The sequence below is a fragment of the Narcine bancroftii genome, chromosome 4, assembly GCF_036971445.1.
Source record: "Narcine bancroftii isolate sNarBan1 chromosome 4, sNarBan1.hap1, whole genome shotgun sequence".
Lineage (NCBI taxonomy): Eukaryota > Metazoa > Chordata > Chondrichthyes > Torpediniformes > Narcinidae > Narcine > Narcine bancroftii.
The window spans coordinates 244,554,661-244,577,027 of record NC_091472.1 but is presented as its reverse complement, the minus strand read 5'-3'; the positions used below and the strand labels follow the sequence as shown (position 1 = coordinate 244,577,027).

Below are 22,367 nucleotides of genomic sequence, written 5' to 3'. Positions count from 1 at the left end.
ACAGTAAACATTGCAACATATTAATGTTTACATTTAAACTGTAGGATTCTATAAAATTGGTTACTGTAGTTTTTAAATCATACAAAATAACTACCAAAGCTAAACTACCACAGTGAAGTCACCAAACAAGGTAACCAACTGCTTTTATTTAAGGCAATGTCACATGATATCATGCACTCTACTGGATGGCATACAGATTTGGTTTGTTTTTCCACAGAAAACCTCCCATGATCATTTACTTGTGCCTTTAAAAAAAAATTGTCAGTACAATACTGTTACAATAAAATCAGTAAGTATTGTCTTCACTTTCAGCATTTCCAGGAATGTACAAATGTTGATTTTATTCAGAATACAAAATAAATTACAATTCTTAGCACTGACAATGAGGGCAGTAAACAAGTTATTTGAAATCCAGCACAGTCCAACTGAGCTCTTAAAGTAATTACAAGTATTTCAATGCTGGAGACCATTTCCATAAAGCTTGGGTTCTTAGTTGTGTGCCTTCTCTTGAGCAGCCATTCAGCTGAAACTACTAACGTAGTCAACATGGGTCATAGACACTAAAACATATCACCTCCCATACCAGCACCACCCATGCCACCCATCCCCCCCATTCCTGGTGCCTTATCATCTTTTGGAAGTTCGGTAACAACCCCTTCTGCTGTTGCTAGGAGGGAGGCAACTCCAGCTGCATCCATCAACGCAGTCCGCACAACCTGAAAATAAAAATAATTTTAAAAATTGAGTAGAAACCAACTTCCTCCCTTTAAAAGAGACACATTCATCAGTGGCTTTGCTAAAGAAAACTTGATGGGAATAAAATTGAAAATAAAAGTACCATTTAAAAAAATAATGTACAAAATGGATTAAATAGTTTACTTATTCACCTTACAGATGCACTAGAATTTAGTAATCAGACAATGCATAAAATCTGTTATAGAACATGTTACATCCCAGACATACCTTTGTGGGGTCAATAATTCCTTTCTCCACCAACTTAACAAATTCCCCATCCATTGCATCATAGCCAATGTCAGGTGGACTCTGCAAGATTTTCTCCACAATTAGGCTTCCTTCAGCTCCAGCATTTTTGACTATTGTAATGGCAGGTATTTTCAGAGCCTTACTAACAATTTCAATTCCTATCAAAACATTGAAAAGAATATTTTTTACCAGGAGTAGTCCACAAGATTTCTGCCAAGCAATAGCCAAAAAAAAAAGCAATTTCTAGAACAACAGCCAGTAAACACTGGCCTGCATGAGAAACAATTTGTTGAGAAATGCTGAATACTGTTGCTGCTCCATTACTGTTAAAAATGCTCAGGTTTTTTTTTGACAGCTTCACAAAGTAAAATAAAGCAACATCCATTAGTTAACACAACTTCATTTAATGCATTCAGTCAGAGCTACTGGGGAGTTCATTTGTTATGACCAAATCAAAAATGCTGTGTAGAATATCCAAAGGCAGTTTGAAGCTAGAAAGGAAATTGCAAGTAAAGATGAGGTACCAGAAAATTAAGACAGGCTGCAGGGAGATGCCTGGGAACTGCAAGCCAGTGGGCCAAACATCTATGATAAATTTACTGCAGAATTCTGAGGGAGAATGGATAAAGAATAATTAACTTTAAAAAAAAAATGAAGTGGTCCATCATGTCTCAAATGTAATTTGAGTTTATTTTTTGAAGGTGTGACCAAGGTTGATAAGGACAGCTGTAGATATATATACACACAGTACATGGATTTCAGAAAGGTTTGGATAAGGTTCCACACAATAGGCAGCTCTGAAAGGTTCAGTTGCACAGGATCCCAGGTGAGACAGCAGAATGCTTTCTACCATGATGCCAGTTTTTATCCAGAGAGTGATGAAGGAAGGTTTTTCAGACTGGAGGCCTGCATCTAGCTGGGCCTATTGCTTTCATTTAGATCAACGATTTAGATGAAAACTTACACAGCATGATTATCAAGTTTGCAAATGACACTAAAGTGTCAGGTATTGTAGAATTAAAATGGTTGCCAGAGAATGCAGCAGGATCATCAGGTGGGCAGAGGAACAGCTGATGGAATTCAACAAATGTGAGGTGCTGATTTTAGATCCGAGTGTAGGACCTACAGTGAATGGTAGGGATCTGGGGAGTGTTTTAGAGCACAAGGTACAGCGATCCTTCAAGATAGATGGTACCTTGAAAGTGGTGTCACAGGTTGATTTGAGTATAGAAGTTGGGAGGTTATGTTGCAGTTGTAAAAGATGTTGGTGAGACACCATTTGGAGTATGGTGTTCAGTTTTGGATATGCTATGGGAATGATGTCAAGCTGGAGAGGGTGCAGAGATTTGAGGATATTGCTAGGATTTGGGGGCCTGAGCTATTGGGAGAGGTCGAGCAAGCTGGAGCTTTATTCCTTGGAACGTAGAAGGGTGATCTCATAAAAGTGTACAAAACCATGAAATCAGGTTGATGCACAAAGTATTTTTGCCTAAAGTAGAGGAGAATGATAGTCAAGGACATGTTTAAGGAGAAGGGGGGGGGGGGGGGGGGGGGAGGAGGGGAGATTTAACAAGAACCAAAAAGGTTTTCTTTTTTAAAATATATGCACCAAGTGTGACAGATGCATGAAGCAGGCTGCCAAAGGATGTGGTTGAAGCAGGTACCAGTGCAATGTTCAATAAAAGGGAGCTCTAAGGAAAGGACTAGTTAAGAGAGATAGGGACCAAATGCAGGCAGGTGGAACTCGTGGTGGGATATTTTAGTCAACACAGACCATTTCAACACTTAATATCTTGGGCCACAAGTCAGAGTTTCTCTCTCCCTTCCACAAAGTGTAACTATTTTTAATGAACTCCAAAGTGAATTAAACCACTAACCAACTTTTTGATCTTCATTGACGGGTTTGATAGCTTGCAATGCTGGTATACACCGGAGTAAAGCACATCCACCACCAAGAACTATACCCTCTTCCACAGCAGCTCGCGTTGCATTGAGTGCATCATTTACTCTATCTTTCTTCTCATTCACCTCCACATCACTGGTACCACCAATCTAAATACACAAAAATTACATGTCACATTACCAACAGGAGCTGGGAGCTAATTGGGCATTTGAATAAAATAAATTTCCTTATATCATATCCTTGGCTCCAAATCAAAACTTGAATTTTGAATATACTGGAGTTCTCTATCACAGATTCAGGCCAAATTCCTCTGAATAAGAGACCAAGACAGTATATATCAAAACTTTGAATCCACATTCCCCTTATTTGGAAATCCTGATGATTAAGCATCGGGTACAACAGTACTTTGATCTTGCACTTGTTTTAAACATATCAGATTCATGGGAATTTTTTTTTTTTTTACAATTGTCAGTCAGAAAGATGCATCAAAAAGTGTTGGCGTAGTGATATTCATTAATCCAGAAAACCTGCCAGTCTGACACCACAGGGAAGCACCAGATTATCAGTTTTACAATGCATAACTTGATGGGTTTGAAGCCATGCAGACACTAACTTTCAATGAAGGTAAACCCACTCATTTTCAAGTGTTGCACCTACAGGACCTTGACGAACAAAGAACCCCAATGCTCCTTCATTACTAACACATACAGGAAACCAATTGTCGACTTGCGACAGTGTCAAAACCAAAAGGGTTAGCAAAGCTGTTACAGCGACGAGGGTTCAAATCCCACGCTGACTGTAAAAAGTTTGTGTGGATTTTCCCAGGGCGTTCTGGTTTCTTCTCACCCTTCAAAACATCACGGGGTAGGGGCAGGTCAATTGGATGTAACTAGGCAGCACGAGCTCATGGGCCTAAAGGGCCTATTATCGTGCTGTATGTCTAAATTTAAAAATTAATGTGGCAGAAAGAAAAAATAATAATCTACTGGACATGTAGCCAAAGATATCATAAAATATTTACATTCTATGATGCATGTCTGCAGAAAGCTGCAGTTTATTCTAATGGTCAAAACGAAAATGACCAGTAGAAAACAATTGACAATTGGTTAATGCCATTTGAATTTGTTGCTTAAAAACAAAAGATACAGGAAAGTAATGTAAAAGTTTAGCTTTCCAGATACCATTTGGCCACATTTTAAAATCCCAATTAAAATTGGTTAAGGTCAGAGCTGAAGCTTTCATCCCCTTTATTTTTAATCAACTTCAAATATGAAAATAAAATCAAACTTTAACTTAACTCTATACTTAACTAACCCAAATTAATCCCCTTCTATTTCTAAGCTCACGTGTATATAATGTGTGTGTAAATTTAAGACAAGTTCACAGTTCAATCTCACTTCTTCCATGTTCTCTGGATGCAGGTAACTGTGCACAGAACATGTATGAAGTTCACTAGGCTTTGGTGCTTAAAAGGTAAATGTTTACCACTCAGGAAGGATCTTGTAGGGTTTGCATAGAGAGATTTGTGTTCCAGGTTTTCCACAACTGAGGTACCACCATTAGTCTCGCTGATAAAACTTGCCCCATCAGGGTTTTCCAGATGGTAACCTCTTCCTCTAGGCCACCAGAGCTTCACTCTGTTCCTCTTATTCCAAGAGAAACATCAGTTAGATAGCACTTCCAGCCATCCACTGCTTTGGAACTTTTCATCCGTTCTTCCTGGATTGCACTGTTCAGATGCTTTTCAGTGTCACACACACACTGACTGAGAGAGCTTGTGTCCTCTATCTCTCTCCAACTCAAACTCCAGGAAAAGCAGGTGACTTGCAAAACCCCACCTTCTCCAGCAAACAAGAGTTCTTCCTCCTGCTCAAATTGTTATCTTAAGTATAAACAAAACCCAGGAGTGACCTTTCTGTGAGCATTTTGCAGAAAGGGTACTTGTACCATCTTGGCTCCAGTTCCAAACAATGGTCATTCATTTTATGTCGTCAGTTCAATTAACACCGATGTATGAAAGGTGCATAACATTTTCCAGAGATCTTCAGTCTTTCAAACAAGATCTGTTTTAAAATGTGTGTATGTATGTAACCTACTCTAAATCTTACCAAATTCCCCAAAATATTATAATCATTACAGAATAAAATGGCAACACGCAGGATGAAGAGGCAGCTGATGCTGCTCACCACTGGGCTGCTCACCACTGGGGTGATTCTCCCAAAGCGTCTCCCTACAAGAGTCTGACTTTATTAGCATTAAGTGTATTAAATAATAAGGATTTATTTATAAACATGAGTGGGGGGGGGGGGGGGGGGGGGAAGAGAGAGAAAGAAGCAATTATTAGTGGCATGGTCAGTGCAACACTTTTGCCGGGGATCAAATTAAAATTTTGTAAATTACAGGAATTACCTGATTAAAATGAACTTTACAATATTAACTATAATACTGATTTTTCCCCCAATTTACTTTATTATATATATAATTTTTTTTTTGAACTGTTTATTGTTCATGCACATGGATTTAGTCATGCATTGTAAGAGTGCATCTCAGGCAACTAGAAAATTTACATATCCAACATCTCCAATCCCCATAAATGTCAGATACCAGGGATCTTACTGCATAAAGTTATCCAAAAAATTTAGAGGCATTTCAGGTAATTTCTGCCCATGGCAAATCTGTCCACCTGACAGACAAAAGGCAATTTTGTGTAATATGGCACTTTTCAATTCCATGACAATAAATTAAATCTCTGCACATACACATCAATCAAAGCAGCACAGATAGTATCCATTAAATTTACAAATATTTTACCTTCAACACTGCCACACCATCTGAAAGCTTAGCCAGCCTTTCATTCAGCTTTTCCTTCTCATAGTCACTTGTGGTAACATCTAATGTTTCTGTTATTTCCTCAATGCGCCTTTCAATTGCAGCCTTGTCACCCTTTCCTTTCAAAAGCATGGTGTCATCTTTGGTGACTACTATCTCACCGACTTTACCAAAGTCATGAGCCTGGATGTCTTCCACGTTCAGACTGATTGCCTCATCTCCAAATACCTACGAAGACCACAGTTAGAAATCTGTCTCTGCCAAAACCAATCCATTCATGAAACGTGCTATTCTTGCTTTCTCAGAGCATAAAATTTTTTTTTAAATTCAAAGGAATTTTAGGATCAATTATGAAAAAAAATTACTAAAAGCAGTTGCCACCGAAGCAGTGTCTGACATGCAAGTGCAATTATTTTTGCAATAAAGAAATGCACGACTTTACTTACTGTACCACCAGTGGCAATGGCCATATCCTTTAGCTGGTTCTTCCTGTTGTCACCAAATCCAGGTGCTTTAACAGCAACAACTTGCAAGCCAACCTTCAACCTGAACATTAGAAGTGAGTACACTAAAGCTGCATGTATTTCATTTTGTATCAACAGCACTTAAAATAGATCAAGTGCAATCACAACACAATTTTTCATAAAAAATGATTCAAGTAAATAATGCTGATGTAATCTCCATGAAAATAATGGATTCCTGATTCACCCAAGACTTAAGCATTCCACACAAACATCAACTTTGATTCTTCACAATAACAAGGTGATATTCTAGTGATCCACCATTTCAAAAGCTCACATCAGCAACTCGTGGAGTGTCTCAGCATGGTCCCATTCTCTGGCAGGTGCTCTCAACTGATGGACAAAGCCCAGTGTCACACAGGACCTGCCCAAGTACACCCGGCATGGCTTCAGCAGCTTACCCCCATGTCCCGAGCTGACAAAGTTGACACTAAGATTGACAGCTGGCAAACATCTACCACAACTATTTCCAAAATATTAAAAAGTATTTGAACAAACAATAAACAAGTTGTTTACTTTCTCAGGAAGCTACTTCCCTTTCATTTCAACTTTGCCAAAGTATCTGCAGTGTTAACCCGGCATGTACAATGGGAAGATTTCCCAGTCTGAGCGCTGGGATATCTGAACAGTCTCTGCTGTTCCAATGAATCCTGATATCCATTTGCGCTATGTCTGTGACTCAGCACCAACATTTCAGCCTGTGTTCAGGAGTCCCAAGCTTTAGCCCAGTTAAATACTTGAATCTCAGCAGACCTGCTGGATTATGAGGTCCGCCCCTCAACTTAACGAGACCAAAACCTGTAGTTCTACAAATCATAGCCAAAATTAAGGCTCAAACTAACCTATTCAATACCAATGTGCTGAGTGCTTCTCCATCAATATCTTCAGCAATAATAACCAGAGGTTTACGATGTGTGTTTGCAATCTCCAAGGCTGGCACAATAGACTGCACATTCGAGATCTTTTTTTCACTGAGTAGAAGATAAGCATCTTGGAATTCACATTTCTGGCCTGTTAAATTCAAAACAATTTATTTATGTTCCAAACATCTGATCAATTCCAGCAGTTGGGAAACACAAGTATTACTTAAATCCCAATGTGAAGTCTAAATATCAGGCAGGAAGGGCAGCCAGGATCAACTTGTCCAGCCAATCCATTGCAGTGATAAAAAGGCCTATACAAAGACCTATCCAAGAGAAATTAATTGTATCTAGTTTAAAAGATGAGAAAAGTGCACTACAGACATAGTAAAGGCCCTAACTCTTCATGTTTCATCAATGCACTCATTAAGACTGCACAAACAAAAGACGTTCATTCTAAAAGTAGTACGATGTTGCAAACAATAGTCACTCCTGGTTCCTCTCAAGTGCCAGGAACCTCAATATTGTATCCAGAATTCTAGGATTTGTACTGAGTGATCATGAATTAATTGCGGAGAGACAACCATAACTTGCAAATTACACCATTTAACATCCAGAGATCTATATCCAGTCACTAATCAACAACTTTGATGGAGGGTAGGGAAAAAAAGAGAATATTAGTTTAGCGCCTGTAGTTTTCTCCACTCTGGCATACTTTTATAACTAAAAATAAAACGAGGAACCTGTTGTAGGCCTGAAATGTACCTTTAGCAGTGTTGATGAAGTAAGGAGAGATATAACCTCGATCGAATTTCATTCCTTCAATTAATTCAAGCTCATCATGAAGTGTTTTGCCATCCTGTTGTACAAAACATGTTACAAACTGTTTAAAATACTCTTAAAGAGAAAAACATTTTTCTCCACACCATTTAAATATTCTGACCACATATACTTGCCTTGACAGTGATGACACCCTTGCGTCCAACCTTTTTCATTGCATCAGAAATAAGTTCACCAATATCTTTATCTCCATTGGCTGAAATAGTTGCCACCTAGAAAACAGAGATAGGAAAAACAAATCTTGGGTTACAAGATAGTTACATAGATAATTAGTGGTGGTCACTCAGAATATCCTATATAATAAAAACATTACACCAATGATCAAAATGAAACTGCTTTATCATTTGGCAAAACCTTAGTCAACAAAGGAGATAGATGAGATTCAGACAAAATTGATGGTGTAGAACTTCTGCAGAGACCTTTGCACTGGACTATAGAACGTCGTTGAATTCTGAAAAGTGTGAGATGCTGCACTTGGGGAAAAAAATCAAACCCAGGCAGGACTTGCTGTCAGGCCTTTGAGAGATGTAGAATTGTTGCAGGATTAGGTGAGTTATCACGAGAGACTGGAAAAACGAAGCCAGTTTCCCTCGGAGTGAATGAAGGAGAACAAAAGGGGACCTTGTTAAGGTCTGCAAAATCATGAGGGTCATTTATGAGGTGAATAATGACGTTGTTTCCAAGAGTGGGAGAATCAAAGACGAGAGGGCAGAACTACACAGCAAGGAGGGTGGGATTCACAAGGGACATGAAGGGGACAGTTTTTTACTAAGCGGGTAGTGACATATGGAATGAGCTGTGATACCCATGCATGGGTATGGCCTAATGGACTTCCAGCCACATAATGGAGTCTAGCATGCAGAGAAAGACCACTCCTAATTTGTCTTTCATTTGGACTTCTCATTTTGAATCACAGCCAAGTATGGCATCAATAATACTGTACCACTGGAAGTATGCATGTTGGGAATAAAATCATTTAATACATTCAAGCAACTGTGGGCCACACAGCATCTTGGACCTACTCAAATATTCAATATTTTGGATGATCCTTATCCTCAGTTCACTATCTCATCCTTCCCCCAGCTATTCAATTCCCTCAAGTCCCAAAATCCATCCTTCTCAACTAGAATATTCTGTCACAAAATGTACAAACCTTGTGGGTAAATAATGCTCCTTATTAGTTGGAAAAACAAATCACACCCCCCAACTAATTTCAGAATATTTGCTCACGGAAGCAACCTCCAAACACCACCTTATAGCAACACAAGGCAAGACGAGTGCATTTGATTCTTAACAGTATTTGACTTGAAAACCCAATTTAACACGCTGAAAAGAACGTCTATTCCTACATATTCTCAGAAGCATCTTACTTGAAACATACCTGAGCAATTTCTTCTGGGGTTGTAACTGGTTTCGACATTTTTTTCAGCTCATTAATTACAGCATCGACAGCCACCATAACACCTGCATGAAAAACATGTCATTATTTGAATTTAGATCAAGAAAGAAAAATCTCAAAGATTATTTTCATCTTAAGAATCTTGTAAAGGTAACCAAACAGAGCACTAAGAAAAGTTGCAGGGAAGTATTCCCATCCTATCAATACTAGAGGGTGCCACTTGTAAATATATTTCTACCACACCCCCACCCAGTGGCCACAATTCCTATTCCAAACCTCCAGCAGTAAATTGGTATGTTGAAAAATGCAACTAATGCAAGATTTTGCAATGAAACTTAGAACTTCAATACCCATTAATTTATTCAGTTGAAAGAACTGGATGTGTGGAACATTTAACAGTATTAACTGAATACAACCAACCCAACAAGGATAGATTCCACCAACTCCCTGTCAGAGGAATACGAATATTCAAAGCACCTTCTAAATTGTAATAATTTGGGAAATTACTCCCAATTTTCTATTTTACAACAAAAATGAACACATTACCTACATAATCACATCTCCTTGCATACATCCTTTTGTTTCACAAACATCCTCAAGTACTCCCAAATCTGACAGCTAATTGAATTTGCTGTGCAGGTTTAATATATTTTCTTGTTATAATAAATGAAGCAGCTGTTTGCACCACTGATTTAATTCTGGCTCTCAGAGCAACCCCAAGAACCTCATTTCTCCAATGAGGTTGTCTGTAGCTTACTCGTTTACAAATATCTGTAATACCCAAAAGTCTCCACCAAGCAGCACATCTTTGGGGTATGGGAGAAATCCAGAGCACCCAGTGGTGAACCACAAGTCCAGACTGGGTCATCGGAACTGAGCTAAGTAGGAGAGTAATGGTGAACTTATAATTTTTAAGCACTACAGCACAGTAGAAGGACCTTCTAGCCTAATTACACCCAATTAACCTTCCAAACCCAATACGATTTGAGGGTGGGAGAAAACCAGAGTATCGAGAGAAGACCCACGCAGGTCACTGGGAGAATGTACAAAGATCTTGCAGACAGGAACCAGATTCAAACCTGGATGGCTGGCGAATGGGAACAGAATAATAACGGAATTGGCGAAAACTCAGTGCAGTAAGTTCTTTGCTCTGTGATCTATTAGTTAGCTGTAAACAAAGATTTACAGATCTGTAGTAAGAAGGTTTCAGACATGAAAAATTTAGCCACCAATCTCCAAAAATAAGAGAAATTGAATAATAGATAAATAGCAGTTAACAAAACACTGCAACAATTCACCAAGCAATGCAAATCGATTTAGAAGGGATCCGACCAGAAATACCAGGCTGTGCATGGACTGGCTGTCAAACCGCAATAAAACCAGTAAAAGATGAAGAGACTAATCAGTCAATTAAATTCTCCTGCTGGAACATCTGATAAATGAAGCTAAATTACTGGCTTCAATTTTAATCACCAGGACAGGAAAAAATTCAAGCCATGCATACAAAAAAAGTGCACCTGTATCCTGAACATTGGAACATTAGTGATCCTTGTTCCCAGCAATCTTGTGAAGTGGCCAGTTTTCATTCAAGGGCTCAGTAAAGTCAACAGGATTTAAAACAGAAAAAGGATTCAGAGGATCCTGATTTTTTATAGGGATCACCTGAGCAATTCTGACCATGCCCAGAGAAGTATATTCTTCTTATTCTATCTATTCTTCTCCCATTCCGTCTCCAATGCAAACCTAATGTCTTCTCACTTTCCCATTCTGATGAAGGACCCAAGAAATATTAATGTTTCATCTTCCATTGTTTTTGCCTGACCCACTGAGCACTTCCAGCCTCAGTTTTTCAATTTCTAGACCTAAGGTGATCCTGCCTTTACCCAATCTCCACAGATACAAAATGTTCCTGCAAGAATCACTGTTTATTTTTAAAATCTCCATCGCTTTAACCCCACAGCGTAGAAACAATCAGGTGAACCAGTTGTCTTTGGGTAATATCAGGCAAAAGTTTTAAATTTTCATTTGTAATGATTTGAATTTGCTCATCATATTAAAACAAATCAATCAGAACCTTTAATATTAGATTAGCGCCAATTATTGATTTACTTTACAAGATATTCCTTTATCTCAAAGGATTGTAATATCAGGCTATCCAGAAAGTATTACCAAAACTAAGGCTTTTAGTTTGCTTCAATTCAATCATTTCTTGCATCTTTACCAAGATTAGAGTAGTTATTGAATGCATGGTATGGCTAGGGAAGAGGAAGTGAAGGCAAGAAAGTAAATGGGAGGATTGGCAAGATCTGTGGAAAGAGCACCAGTTAATGTTTCAGGATCAGGGCCATTCAAGGTCCAATTCCAATGTCGAGGTCCTGGGACCTGAAACATTAACTCATTTTCTCTCCACAGATGTTCCCCGACCTACTGAGCGTTTTTGATCATCTCCTGCTTTCCATTCAGATTTCCAGGAACTGCAGTTCTTTGATTTTCAAAAGTAGGAGGTACAGTTTCAGAATCATGACTCCCAATAATTAAAGGCCAAATAAAAACCCATTTATTTCACATTGTGAATACATTTTGTGCTTATTTTCATATTTTACAGTACTACTCTGATTAGCCAAAATAGTCTGGACTATTTTTTTCCGGACAACTGGTCGTTTTCAAAAACAGCCCAGTCGCAATAGCAAATCACTTGTAACAGTGTTTAAACAACTAGGGAAAGCCCTTATAAGCATTGAAATGCTGGCAGCCGCTGATCACTGACACTTCCCCACCGAGGCCCCACTCGTGCCGGCAGCCTGACGTTCCTGGTCAGTTTGGCTCCGAAGATTTTTTGGATAAATAAGGAAATCTGATTGGTTTTTGATATCCTCATTTATCTAAAATTACATTTTTTTTGTTGATAAATGAGGAATTTGGAGAATCCGATTTTGGATAAATCAGAATTGTACTGTATATTCAAATCTAGTTCGGCATACAGTATGCAGGCTGGAAAAAAATATTTGTTAAAGATTTAAAATATTTTGCAATCGATACAAAATTATCTGAACCAACCTCGTCTTATCTCTACTGGATTAGCTCCTTTACTGATTTTTTCAAAGCCTTCTTTAGCGATTTCTCTCGCGAGAACTGTTGCTGTGGTTGTTCCATCACCTGCTTCTTCATTTGTGTTGTTGGCAACATCTTGTACAAGCTTCGCGCCAATATTTTGGTACTTGTCTTTTAAATCTATTGCTTTGGCTACTGTCACTCCATCTTTTGTTACTTTAGGACTCCCCCAACTCTGTTCTAGAATGACCGTTCGACCCTAGATAAATAAAACAGACAATCACAGTTGGATGTACATGCAAAATTCATTTTTTCTTTATACTGACTTTATATACAAAATCAGAGATGTATTGCATGTAAATTAGCCCTTTGGGCTATAAGCATGCTAATCCTAATTAGATTTATTCTCTGTACTTTTTCACCAATCCTCCCCTCTCCCTGAGGCATACAGCACGTTAACAGGCCATTTTGGCCCACGAGACCGTGCCACCCAGTTTACACCCATTAACCTACACACGCAGTACGTTTTGAATGGTGGGAGGAAACCGAAGCCCCGGGAGAAAACCCACGCAGACATGGGGAGAATGTCCAAACTCCTTACAGATAGCACGGGACTCGAACCCCGGTCCAATCCCAATCGCTGGCACTGGCGTTGTGCTAACCACTATGCCAACCATGCCATCCAAGTTACAAAGGTCAATTTGCCTACTAACCCATACATATTAGGTATGTGGGAGTAAACGGGAGGAAACAGTCACAGGGAGAACATGCAAATGCTACCAAGGCAGCACTGGAAGATGGGTTTAAATCCAGTTCCTGATGCATCACCATGCCAGTGTTTGCTGTGGAACACCAGGATTCCAGCTATTTGCAGAACTACTCATAAACCTTGCAAACAGATTGTGCATACACAATATGTAAAACAGTTGTCTCATCAAGTCATAAACTGCTCGAAGAACCACTGCTAACAAGAAAAAATGCATTTGCTCCAGCGACTTTGATATTTGACCAACCGTACAAGGATCAACTCAAATTAATGCTCCACTCTGTGAGGAAAAGAACAATTTCAATTTAAAGTCTTAAGGATTCTTTGGCTTTTTTTGAAAAAAAAACCACAAGAGGATGTGTTAGAATCACAGAAAATAGGCTTCTTAGCTCTTTGACCAAATCTGCCATTCAGAGTCATGGTTGACCCGCTGCTCTCCCTACATCTTTATCCATCCTTGAACAAATTCAGTAACTTGACTTATAAACTCTTCACGGGAGAGAGTTCCACAAGTTCAACATCCAAGCAAGTGATCCTCATTTCAGTTCTAAATGTCTTGCGACGATGACTCTTGGTCATCAACAACCCCTCCTCTCTGCACCCAAACAGGCAAACGTCAACTGAAATTTATAAGCCCCTCCCTTTCTTCTAAATTCCAGTGAATGGAAAACTTATTCTGCTCAGGTGACTACCTTGCCCCTCCAAGACTCGGTCTTCTCAACCTTTCTTACACTCCCTCTACAGCAGTAATATACATCTTTTTTTTGTCAAGGAGACCAAAACTGCAAATACCCCAAGCATTTCAAGACACCCTTGTCTTAGTATTGAAATCCTCATTATGAACACGCATTCCATTTGTTTTCTTAACCACTTGATGGAATTGGACATTTCAGTGGTGTACCCAAGTTAATTAATGTGAAAACAATTGTGAATCCACTACCTCGGAGATAACACCTTTCCACTTTTCATATTCATGTGGACAAGTTCACATTACTCCAAGTCATATTGTTGCACATTTGATGGAAATGGCCTCAAAGCTGCCTCACATCCTCTTAATTCAATTACATTCTAGTGAAAAAAATTAAATACATTCGAGCTCCTCATCCAAATCATTGAACAATGAAACACAGTGACTTCTTCCTTTAGGATCAGAGTCATTACTACCTTTAACTCTGAAAGAGACTCATTCCTTTTCTGCGTGTCAATCATTTTCCCATCTATGGCAGTGGATAATCTCCAATGCTACACACTTTAACTCTATGTATAAACTTTTTAAGTTAGACTTCATCAACGCCAAGGCACTATGCCCACTGTTTATTATCGGTTTTTCTACTTATATCTTCGGGAAAAAAAATTAGGGTTGCCAAACTATTGCCCCCCCCCACCCCCCCAATGGTTGCATGCCAACTTTGTTTAATCTTACTGATTTAAAAAAAAATTAAGTAATTTGTTAGCGTTTTCTTTGTAATAGATCCTGGCATTTTCCCTACAACTAAGGTTAAACTACATTTTCTGCATTTGTCAATTTTCCCTGGTAAGTGCACTTGCCCTCTAATCAACAAATTCACAATTCAGTTAAATGACAAATAAAGCACTGTTTATTTCCATTTGCTACCTCCTGCTCACCTTTCCGCTCTGCCTTTCCTATATTTCCACTTCTTTCACCCAGCCCCTCCCCCTCATTGCAACTGTCCTGTTCCTCCTTTCTCCACCTATCATCCCTGCCTTTGCCACCCTTCCTTCCCTTTTGTTCGGACACTCACTGGCATTTTCTCATATCTTGAGGGGTTCAAAAGCCTGAAATTCAGTTCTGTATCTCTGCCTTTGCTCCATAAAGGACACTGTTGAACCTACTGATCTTCTCCAGCATTTTGTGTTTTTACTTCAACCAGTGCCTACAGAATTTTGTGACTTACTTCTACAGAAGTAATGTTTACATGTTTTACGCTGTGTACAGTTTATTGTTTGCACTACCAATTGGAGGTAAATTCAGCCGCGCTCTCAGGAAAAAGTAATGTCATGTATGTACTCTGACAATAAATCTGAATTGACAGGATTGGAATACGGTTGGAAAGAAGAGTTTTGGGACGCAAAAAAAAATCCCAGGTCTCTTACAACCTGATGAGCTTCACTGCAAACCATTGTACATAACCACAATGATCCAAGATGTAAAATTTAGCAAACTAGGAAATTTCCAATTATGCAGTTAGATTCTTAAATGCATATTGCTAATGACATCATATTTAATTTTAAAAGAGCAAGAGAATAGTATCGGTGCTGAATACTTAACCAGGATGAACCCTAACTCAGGTTGCAGCCATGTTTCACAATCTATTGAAATTAGCAGAGGGCAGCAATGAGATACTGCGATATAGGTCAGTGGTTCTTTTTTTATTTCCATTTACATATGCCATAGGTGTTCTGTGGTTAGTAAGGGATTACATAAAGTGGCATGGGAGTTGAAATAAACAGGTTGTAAACCACTGATTTAGGGCCTTGAGATATGACTCGTCAGAATTTAATTTAGCACAAAGTCAGAGGTGCTATGGAAACAGGCTCTTTGGCTCCCCATGTTGACTTTTTTGCCCAGCTTCTACGTCTCTTCCCAGATATCAACTATTCTCTCTAAAGAATTCCCCTTTAAATTTTCTCACCTGAAACTTATGCTCTTATTTTTGATACCCCAGCCCTAGGAAGAAATAAAATAAAAATCCATCTAGCCTATATAGGACTCTTAGAATTTTATATCTGTAAATCAGACCATGAGTTATCTGTGCAAAAAAGATGCTGATTCTGAAGAACACTTAAGCGAGGACTACCAGTTGCTTCATCAATGGTCTGTGAAGTTTTCAGTCTACCACTCTGTGAAGCAGCAAGATTCCAAGCTTGGAATTTTATCCAGAATGAAACTGAGCTGCATGACTGCAACAGAAAATCAATCTCAGAAACAAGGGCGACACATGCAGAGAAGATTTACTAAAATGTTGCCTGGATTGCAGTATCTAGAAGTTGAGAGGGGATTTGATAGAGGTTTATAAAATTATGACAGGAATAGATAAGAGTAGATGTGAATAGGCTCTTCCCCTTGAGGGTAGGTGAGATTGGAATGAGGGGTCATAAGTTGAGTGTTCGGGGGAAAATCTTTAGAAGTAACATAAGAGGAAGCTTGCTCACTCTGAGTGGAATGACCTTCCAGAAGAGGTGGTTGCAGCAAGGTCAATTTTGTCATTTAAGGAGGTTGGATGAGTACATGGATGCGAGGGGGTTGGAGGGTTATGGGCAGGGAGCAGGTTGGTGTGACTAGAAGGGCCGATATGGCCTGTTTTTGTACTTTAATTGTTATATGGTTATATGTAGGTCACACATTTCACCTTTTGATTTTGTTCATTGGATGGCAGAGAAATTATTCACAGAAACATATCAGTATTTTGGTTAACAAATTCAAAACCACAAAACATTACATACATGTAATATATTGTATAGATCAAAAAAGTTAACTACAGGTAGGCACAGCTTAATGTCCATTCGAGAACATCCAATCACATATTTGTCTGTGGTCACATAATTATTCAGTTATTGCGAATAAGTCTGCAGCAATGAAGAAAAAGCTATCGCTAGCTATAGACAATTGTATACCCATACTGCCCCGCGTCAGTCCCCACACTGATCTCTACATATAAATGAAAAGTTTACAAGTACACCACAGTATCCCTTATAGGTTTGCCAAGCACATAATATGGTGTTCGCACAACGTCCACATCATGTTAACACCCAATTTCACAGAATGTATCGTGGACGTTAAAACAGTGCATACCCGTACTTCAAATGCAGTACACAAAAGTGCTGGAGAAGCAGCAGGCAATTAACTTTTCAAGCCAGAGGCTTTCTTCAGCAGTGCTGAAAATCAGACAGGAGGACACCTGAAAAAAAGATGGTGGGGGTGGGGAGAAGAAAAAAAAACCAAGCGAACAGACAGGAAAGTAGAAGAGAAAGAAGTGAGAAGGCAGAGGGGTAAAAAGATAGCTTTCTGAAAGGAGGAAGGGAAGGGGATGGAGAGCAGGAGGTGGGAGAAGCAAGGCAGAGGGATTAGGGGGAGAGAGAGTTGATGGAAATTGGTGGTGACTATTGAGGCCACCTGGTTAGAGACAAAATAGGTGTTCCTCCAATGTGCAGGTGTCTTCCTGGCAAGACGACGGACAGAAATGTGGTGTGGCACGTGTGTGTGAGTGAAATTTAAGTGGTTGGCCACTGGGAGGTTCTTTTTTTGCCTCACTCCTTCAAGGCTCAGATCACAATTGAACATTGGACCCTGGGACCCACTCGACGAGCGCCTCTATTAAGGGACTTAGAGGCGCTGAAAATGTAAACTTCACAGAAACCATGGTCCTCAAGTTCTACTTCACCATTGTAGCCTGTATCCTCTAATTACATCATCCCCATTTGCTCCTTTTCTGAGAAGTCCCAGCAACCATCTCCACATCAGACTGCGGCAGGTCGATCAGTGGACACGTGCATCCACCAAACCAACCGAGTTGAACAGTAAAATTGCAGTCCGTCGACTTGTGGGAAGTTGCAATGGTCTTTTATTAAATCCTTAAAAATAAAAGAAATACAATGGTAAGTCAGATCCGAAGGCGAACTACCTTTGGCCCCATGGTCACAGCGACAGCATCGGCGAGAAGATCGACTCCTTTGAGCATCAGAGCCCGGGCTTCGGAGCCGAACTTCACGTCCTTGGCGTAGCCTCGGCTCAGCCCGGGCACAAGGAGCCGAGACACCGGCCTCACTCGGCGCATCACGGTCGGCAAACGGAACATGACCTGCAACCAGACAAGGTCTGACACCGTCAGAAGTTTGGGAGAGGCTGAGATTTAGCCTCGGACTCTTCCCCCACCCCCACTCCATGGCGCATCGGGACACGCGCGCATCAAGGTCAAATCCAAGCGGCGCAAAATAAAAGGGAGGACAAAGTATCCATCAACATTATCATTAACATTTGCAAATGGCACCACCACGACAGACCGCGCGGAAACAGCAGTGGCCGCTCTTCGCCGATGGTTTTCCTCCAGACCACGCACGGACTGCTCGACAAACCCACTGCACCCACGACAATACCTACGGATCAGTGTTGACCAGGACACGAGTGATACTGTAACCGCCCTGCGACACGCGAGCTCAGCAGCCCCACTCACACACACGAGCCCGGATCTCTGCGTCTGCCCGTCCCTTTGTGAGCACGTGGGGGCTCCCGCCGGGCGCCTCACTGCCGCCCCGAACCCTGCATACTCCACTCGCGCAGCCCTTCGCTCCCCGCGTCCACCAAGCAAGCCGCCGCTCCTTGGCCGCACGAACAGCCCGCGCCTCGGGGATTCCAGCCTTTGTGAAGTCCCCCGGCAAAACACCTGAACAATCCCACCCAGGGCTCAGAGCAAAGTTAAAGCCGGGCCCATATCCTCGGTCAGGGGTTCGACTTCCAGAACCTTCCCGACGCTCAGCGTAGGCGAGGTCAAAGTGCACGCGGTGTGCTCTTAAATGTCGTTACGCAATGATTACCCGTGCAATTCTTCTTGCAAAAGTGCTAAATCGAAAACTGGCCGAAGGCAAGCGGGAACGCGGCGAGGGGGACGCCCGCCTTGACTTTGCCGGGGCGGGAGAAGCGACGTCCTCATGAAATGCAACAGTGTCCTGACGTCGCAGGTCACGCTGCCGGGTTCGAAGGCTATTTCCTCACGTGGAACGGCTGCCATCGTTGGTGCTGCACACAAGCAAGCCGGTCTCCGTTCTAGCATTTTCTCCCACAGCTCGCGGGGCGGGGGGGCAATGGTAAGTGCTTAAAAACTTGCTCAGTTTTCTTTCTGCGCTGCATCCGATGGAATGGAGCTGGAACGAGTGAAACGGGGTGTGAGGCAGCGTGGCGGGCTGCCCTCTTTGTCAATCTCCACTAAAAGTAGCAAACAAGTATTCAACCCCGCCAATATGATCTGGGCAAGGAAGCCATTCACAAGATCGTAGTCACGGTGGCAATCTCAACGATTCACGTTTGTGTTTGTATCAGATATCAAATGGTAACATGTCGGCTGAAGAAATTGATACATATTTGCTAGTTTTGTATCCTCGGTTATGCTTGGGTGGGAACGCATGAATACTTCTCCCAACGAGCCTTGTATAGGGTCGACCTTGGATGAGGCTGGGAGTGTCTGCAAGGTCAAATGAGCCCTTTTTATCGCGTGGGTGAGGGGCTACTACTCATTTCAGTAAAATTTATTCTGAACGTTTACTTAAAAACAACATTGTAATATTCTCGTGTTAGGATTTTTATGTGGTTTTTTTTTGGGGGGGAACATTAATATTAGCCCTTGTCATTGGAAAATGTACTTTTTAAATACTTCAGTGATCAGCCAAGTTAAAATAAATTGCAAATATAGCAACAATTTGTCTGTAACTCAAATTTTTTTTAATCGCGAAATTGACCATTGATAAATGTTAAAACTTTATTAAGGAACCTTGTTGGATTTGAAAGAGCTGAGATTTATTTCATCTGTTGTTTAATGAGTACCAGGTAACACTTTTTTAAATCAACAGGCAGGTCAAGCATTCAAGAAATTTCTTCCTTTGTTCGATCGAGTTCTGGTGGAAAGGGTTGCAGCAGAAACGATGACAAAAGGTGGCATCATGCTTCCAGAAAAATCTCAGGGAAAAGTGTTGCAAGCAACCGTGGTAGCAGTTGGACCTGGCAGCCGAGTCAAGGTTGGTTTCGAAATCAAATCTAATTTAATTCCATTCTCGTGGTTTTAAATGATCATCAACTCCCCCTTAATTTGATATGCAAAGATGTTGGTCCGTTTTTAAACCATGTTGCAGTCAGGTGAATTTTTCTGATGCTTAGGGTTTTCCCTCCCCTGCTTTCACAATGTATTTTTTTTAAAATCGTGAAATGTTGAATCTCGAGGGAAATATAACCTAATGAAAGTTCTAAAATGGACATGAGAAATCTCAGAAACAAAAGTAGTGTCACATTTGTAGTATTTTAACAATCTTGCTGTCGAGGTGATCTTGTTTTCAGTGACCTTTGGATGTGGAGAACTCAACCCATGTGCTCAATGAGGGCAATTACCTATAGAAGATTGACTTTTTTCCTAAGTGTGCAAGAATAATTAAGACCAGTGTTGCAAAATGAAACAATAATATTCACAGAAGTTAACTTTATTTCATTTTAATTTTATTTCAGGATGGTGATGTCCAGCCAGTTAATGTCAAAGTTGGTGAAACAGTTCTTCTGCCAGAATATGGAGGGACTAAAGTTGTTTTGGATGATAAGGTTAGTACTGTCAAAAACATTTTAAATGAAGTTCTTCCCTGTACCCAAAACCACCTTTCTCTAACTGCTTTTTTTCCTTTCTTTCAGGATTATTACTTGTTCAGGGATGGAGATATCCTTGGAAAATACACAGAATAAACATTGGATGCGACTGTCAGTTTTGTGAACTGATCATTCCACAAAGTACCTGTCTTTTGGTTCTGATCTGTAAATACTGTTTTTTTTTGATCTTTGGTACAGTACAATAAAATCAATATTAAACCCATGGTTTCTCTGTCATATTTTCAGGGGCTGAAACATGCAAGTTGCAGTCGAAAACTACAACCTCTTAAATCATAACATGAATTTGCTGAAGTATTCATTATTAACATTTTAAGATTTGCACAAATGCAATGTTTTAGAAATGAAAATGATGTTCACACCTGAACAAATCAACTTTATTGTACAAGTACAAACTGACAAAATGATGTTTCTCTGGTCCTCAGTGCCACACAGACACACTCTACATAGGCAGGACAAGTATATGCAAATACTTGTATATGCAAATAAATACTGTTTAATAAATGTGAGAGTCTTGAATGTTTGGAGTGAACAGTTCCTTTAGTCATTAAGAATGGTATCATTTTCCAGCCAATGCTCCTCTTACATAATCACCCCCCCAACCTCTGATCCAGGTGAAAGAATTTTGGCCTGTAATATCAACTTTATTGCTTTTTATAGATACTGTCTGACCCAAAGTTCTTCCAGCACATTTGTTATTCTAGGCTGGTTACATGATAACTATAGAGAGGAAATTTGAATCATTTTATGTCTCTGCATATATTTTAATAAGGTAGATTTTTATTGGTAAAATTTCAACAATCTATATTTAATTATGAATCAGAATCTCACCAAAATTAAGACTGCAGTCTTGCCACAGCTAGTTGTATAATGTGGTGGACTATTACATAGCTAATAGAATAAAAATATTCCCATTTCACCTGTTCTCCAATAACTGCTAAAGTTGAAGCTTTTGCAGTTTTCAGTCAGTACTCAATATAGGGTTCATCTTGAACTCCTCACTGTTACATCTGCCACTTTGCCCATTCTCTCAACCTGTCCAAGTCCCCCTGAAGACTCACTGCTTCCTCAACACTACCTGCCCTTCCACCTGTGTCCATATCATTTGCAAATTAGTGTGATGCCAAGAAGTGGTTATGGATGAGAGTACATCCTTGCTGTAATGTTGAAGCCCTGCTCCAGAATTGACTGGTGTGTACTTAAATAATAGTGGCATCTACCTAATGAAAAATTGCTCAATTCTCCTCAAAAATGAGTCAAATTCAATCTGGCTAATGGCCAGCTCATAATTTCCATGCCCACTTGATCCAGCCCTTTCAATTTTTGGTAAGTTTCAATGAGATTCCTTCTCAACATTCTAAACTTGAGGGAGTACAAGCCCAGAGCCATTAAATGCTCTAATATGTCAATCTTCCTGTCTCCAGGATCATTCTTGTAAGCTTCCTCTGGACCCTCTCCAATGCCAGTGCATCCTTCCTTAGAAAGGGGGCCCAAAATTCACAATGTTCCAATTGTGTTCTGACTGCCCCTTATTCAGTCCTTGCTTTTGTATTCTAGTCCTCGGAATGAACGCTAATATTGCACTTCCTTACCATCGACTCAACCTACAAGTTAACATTGAGGTAATTCTGTACTAGGATGCCTTCTTTATTCTTTCTGCCAAAGTGCATGACCATGCATTTCCCTGTACTGTATTCCACCTGCCTTCTTCCAACCTGTCCAAGTCCGTCTGAAGACTCCCTACTTACTCAAAACTACCTGCCCTTCCACCTGTCTTCAATGCAAACTAAGCCACAAAGAAATTCTATCATTTAAATCAATTACATAAAGTGAAAT

General features: G+C 40.1%; 2 protein-coding genes across 8 annotated transcripts; one reads left to right on the top strand and one right to left on the bottom strand.

Annotated features, from left to right (window-relative positions):
• Positions 1 to 100: 100 nt before the first annotated feature.
• On the bottom strand, positions 101 to 18,810 carry hspd1 (heat shock 60 protein 1). Of its 6 annotated transcripts, none has more exons than XM_069934566.1 (12): positions 18,707 to 18,810; positions 17,797 to 17,973; positions 12,394 to 12,646; positions 9,319 to 9,401; positions 8,054 to 8,149; positions 7,863 to 7,956; positions 7,080 to 7,248; positions 6,163 to 6,262; positions 5,699 to 5,944; positions 2,862 to 3,036; positions 964 to 1,142; positions 101 to 716 (listed from the first exon to the last, which is right to left on the bottom strand). In XM_069934566.1, the coding sequence occupies exons 2-12, from the start codon at positions 17,968 to 17,970 to the stop codon at positions 561 to 563; spliced, it is 1,725 nt and encodes a 574-aa protein (XP_069790667.1). In that variant the 5' UTR covers positions 17,971 to 17,973; positions 18,707 to 18,810; the 3' UTR covers positions 101 to 560. The 6 variants fall into 6 exon arrangements, with proteins under 6 accessions (XP_069790667.1, XP_069790668.1, XP_069790666.1 ...); XM_069934567.1 differs by lacking the exon at positions 18,707 to 18,810 and adding an exon at positions 18,346 to 18,451; XM_069934565.1 differs by lacking the exon at positions 18,707 to 18,810 and adding an exon at positions 18,269 to 18,399.
• On the top strand, positions 18,739 to 20,736 carry hspe1 (heat shock 10 protein 1). 2 transcript variants are annotated; one of them, XM_069934571.1, is made up of 4 exons: positions 18,739 to 18,976; positions 19,736 to 19,900; positions 20,382 to 20,471; positions 20,559 to 20,736. In XM_069934571.1, exons 1-4 carry the CDS (start codon positions 18,821 to 18,823, stop codon positions 20,607 to 20,609), a joined length of 462 nt encoding a protein of 153 aa, XP_069790672.1. In that variant the 5' UTR covers positions 18,739 to 18,820; the 3' UTR covers positions 20,610 to 20,736. The 2 variants fall into 2 exon arrangements, with proteins under 2 accessions (XP_069790672.1, XP_069790673.1); XM_069934572.1 differs by lacking the exon at positions 18,739 to 18,976 and adding an exon at positions 19,199 to 19,218.
• Positions 20,737 to 22,367: the final 1,631 nt, after the last annotated feature.

Coding starts and splice junctions, on each gene's coding strand:
- hspe1 (XM_069934571.1), top strand. CDS start 18,821: ATGAAATGCAACAGTGTCCTGACGTCGCAGGTCACGCTGCCGGGTTCG. Junction 18,977..19,735: donor CGCGGGGCGGGGGGGCAATG/GTAAGTGCTTAA, acceptor TTAAATCAACAG/GCAGGTCAAGCATTCAAGAA. Junction 20,472..20,558: donor AAGTTGTTTTGGATGATAAG/GTTAGTACTGTC, acceptor CCTTTCTTTCAG/GATTATTACTTGTTCAGGGA.
- hspd1 (XM_069934566.1), bottom strand. CDS start 17,970: ATGTTCCGTTTGCCGACCGTGATGCGCCGAGTGAGGCCGGTGTCTCGG. Junction 9,402..12,393: donor TCCAGTAGAGATAAGACGAG/GTTGGTTCAGAT, acceptor TTTTTCATGCAG/GTGTTATGGTGGCTGTCGAT. Junction 1,143..2,861: donor CAATGAAGATCAAAAAGTTG/GTTAGTGGTTTA, acceptor ATGTTTTGATAG/GAATTGAAATTGTTAGTAAG.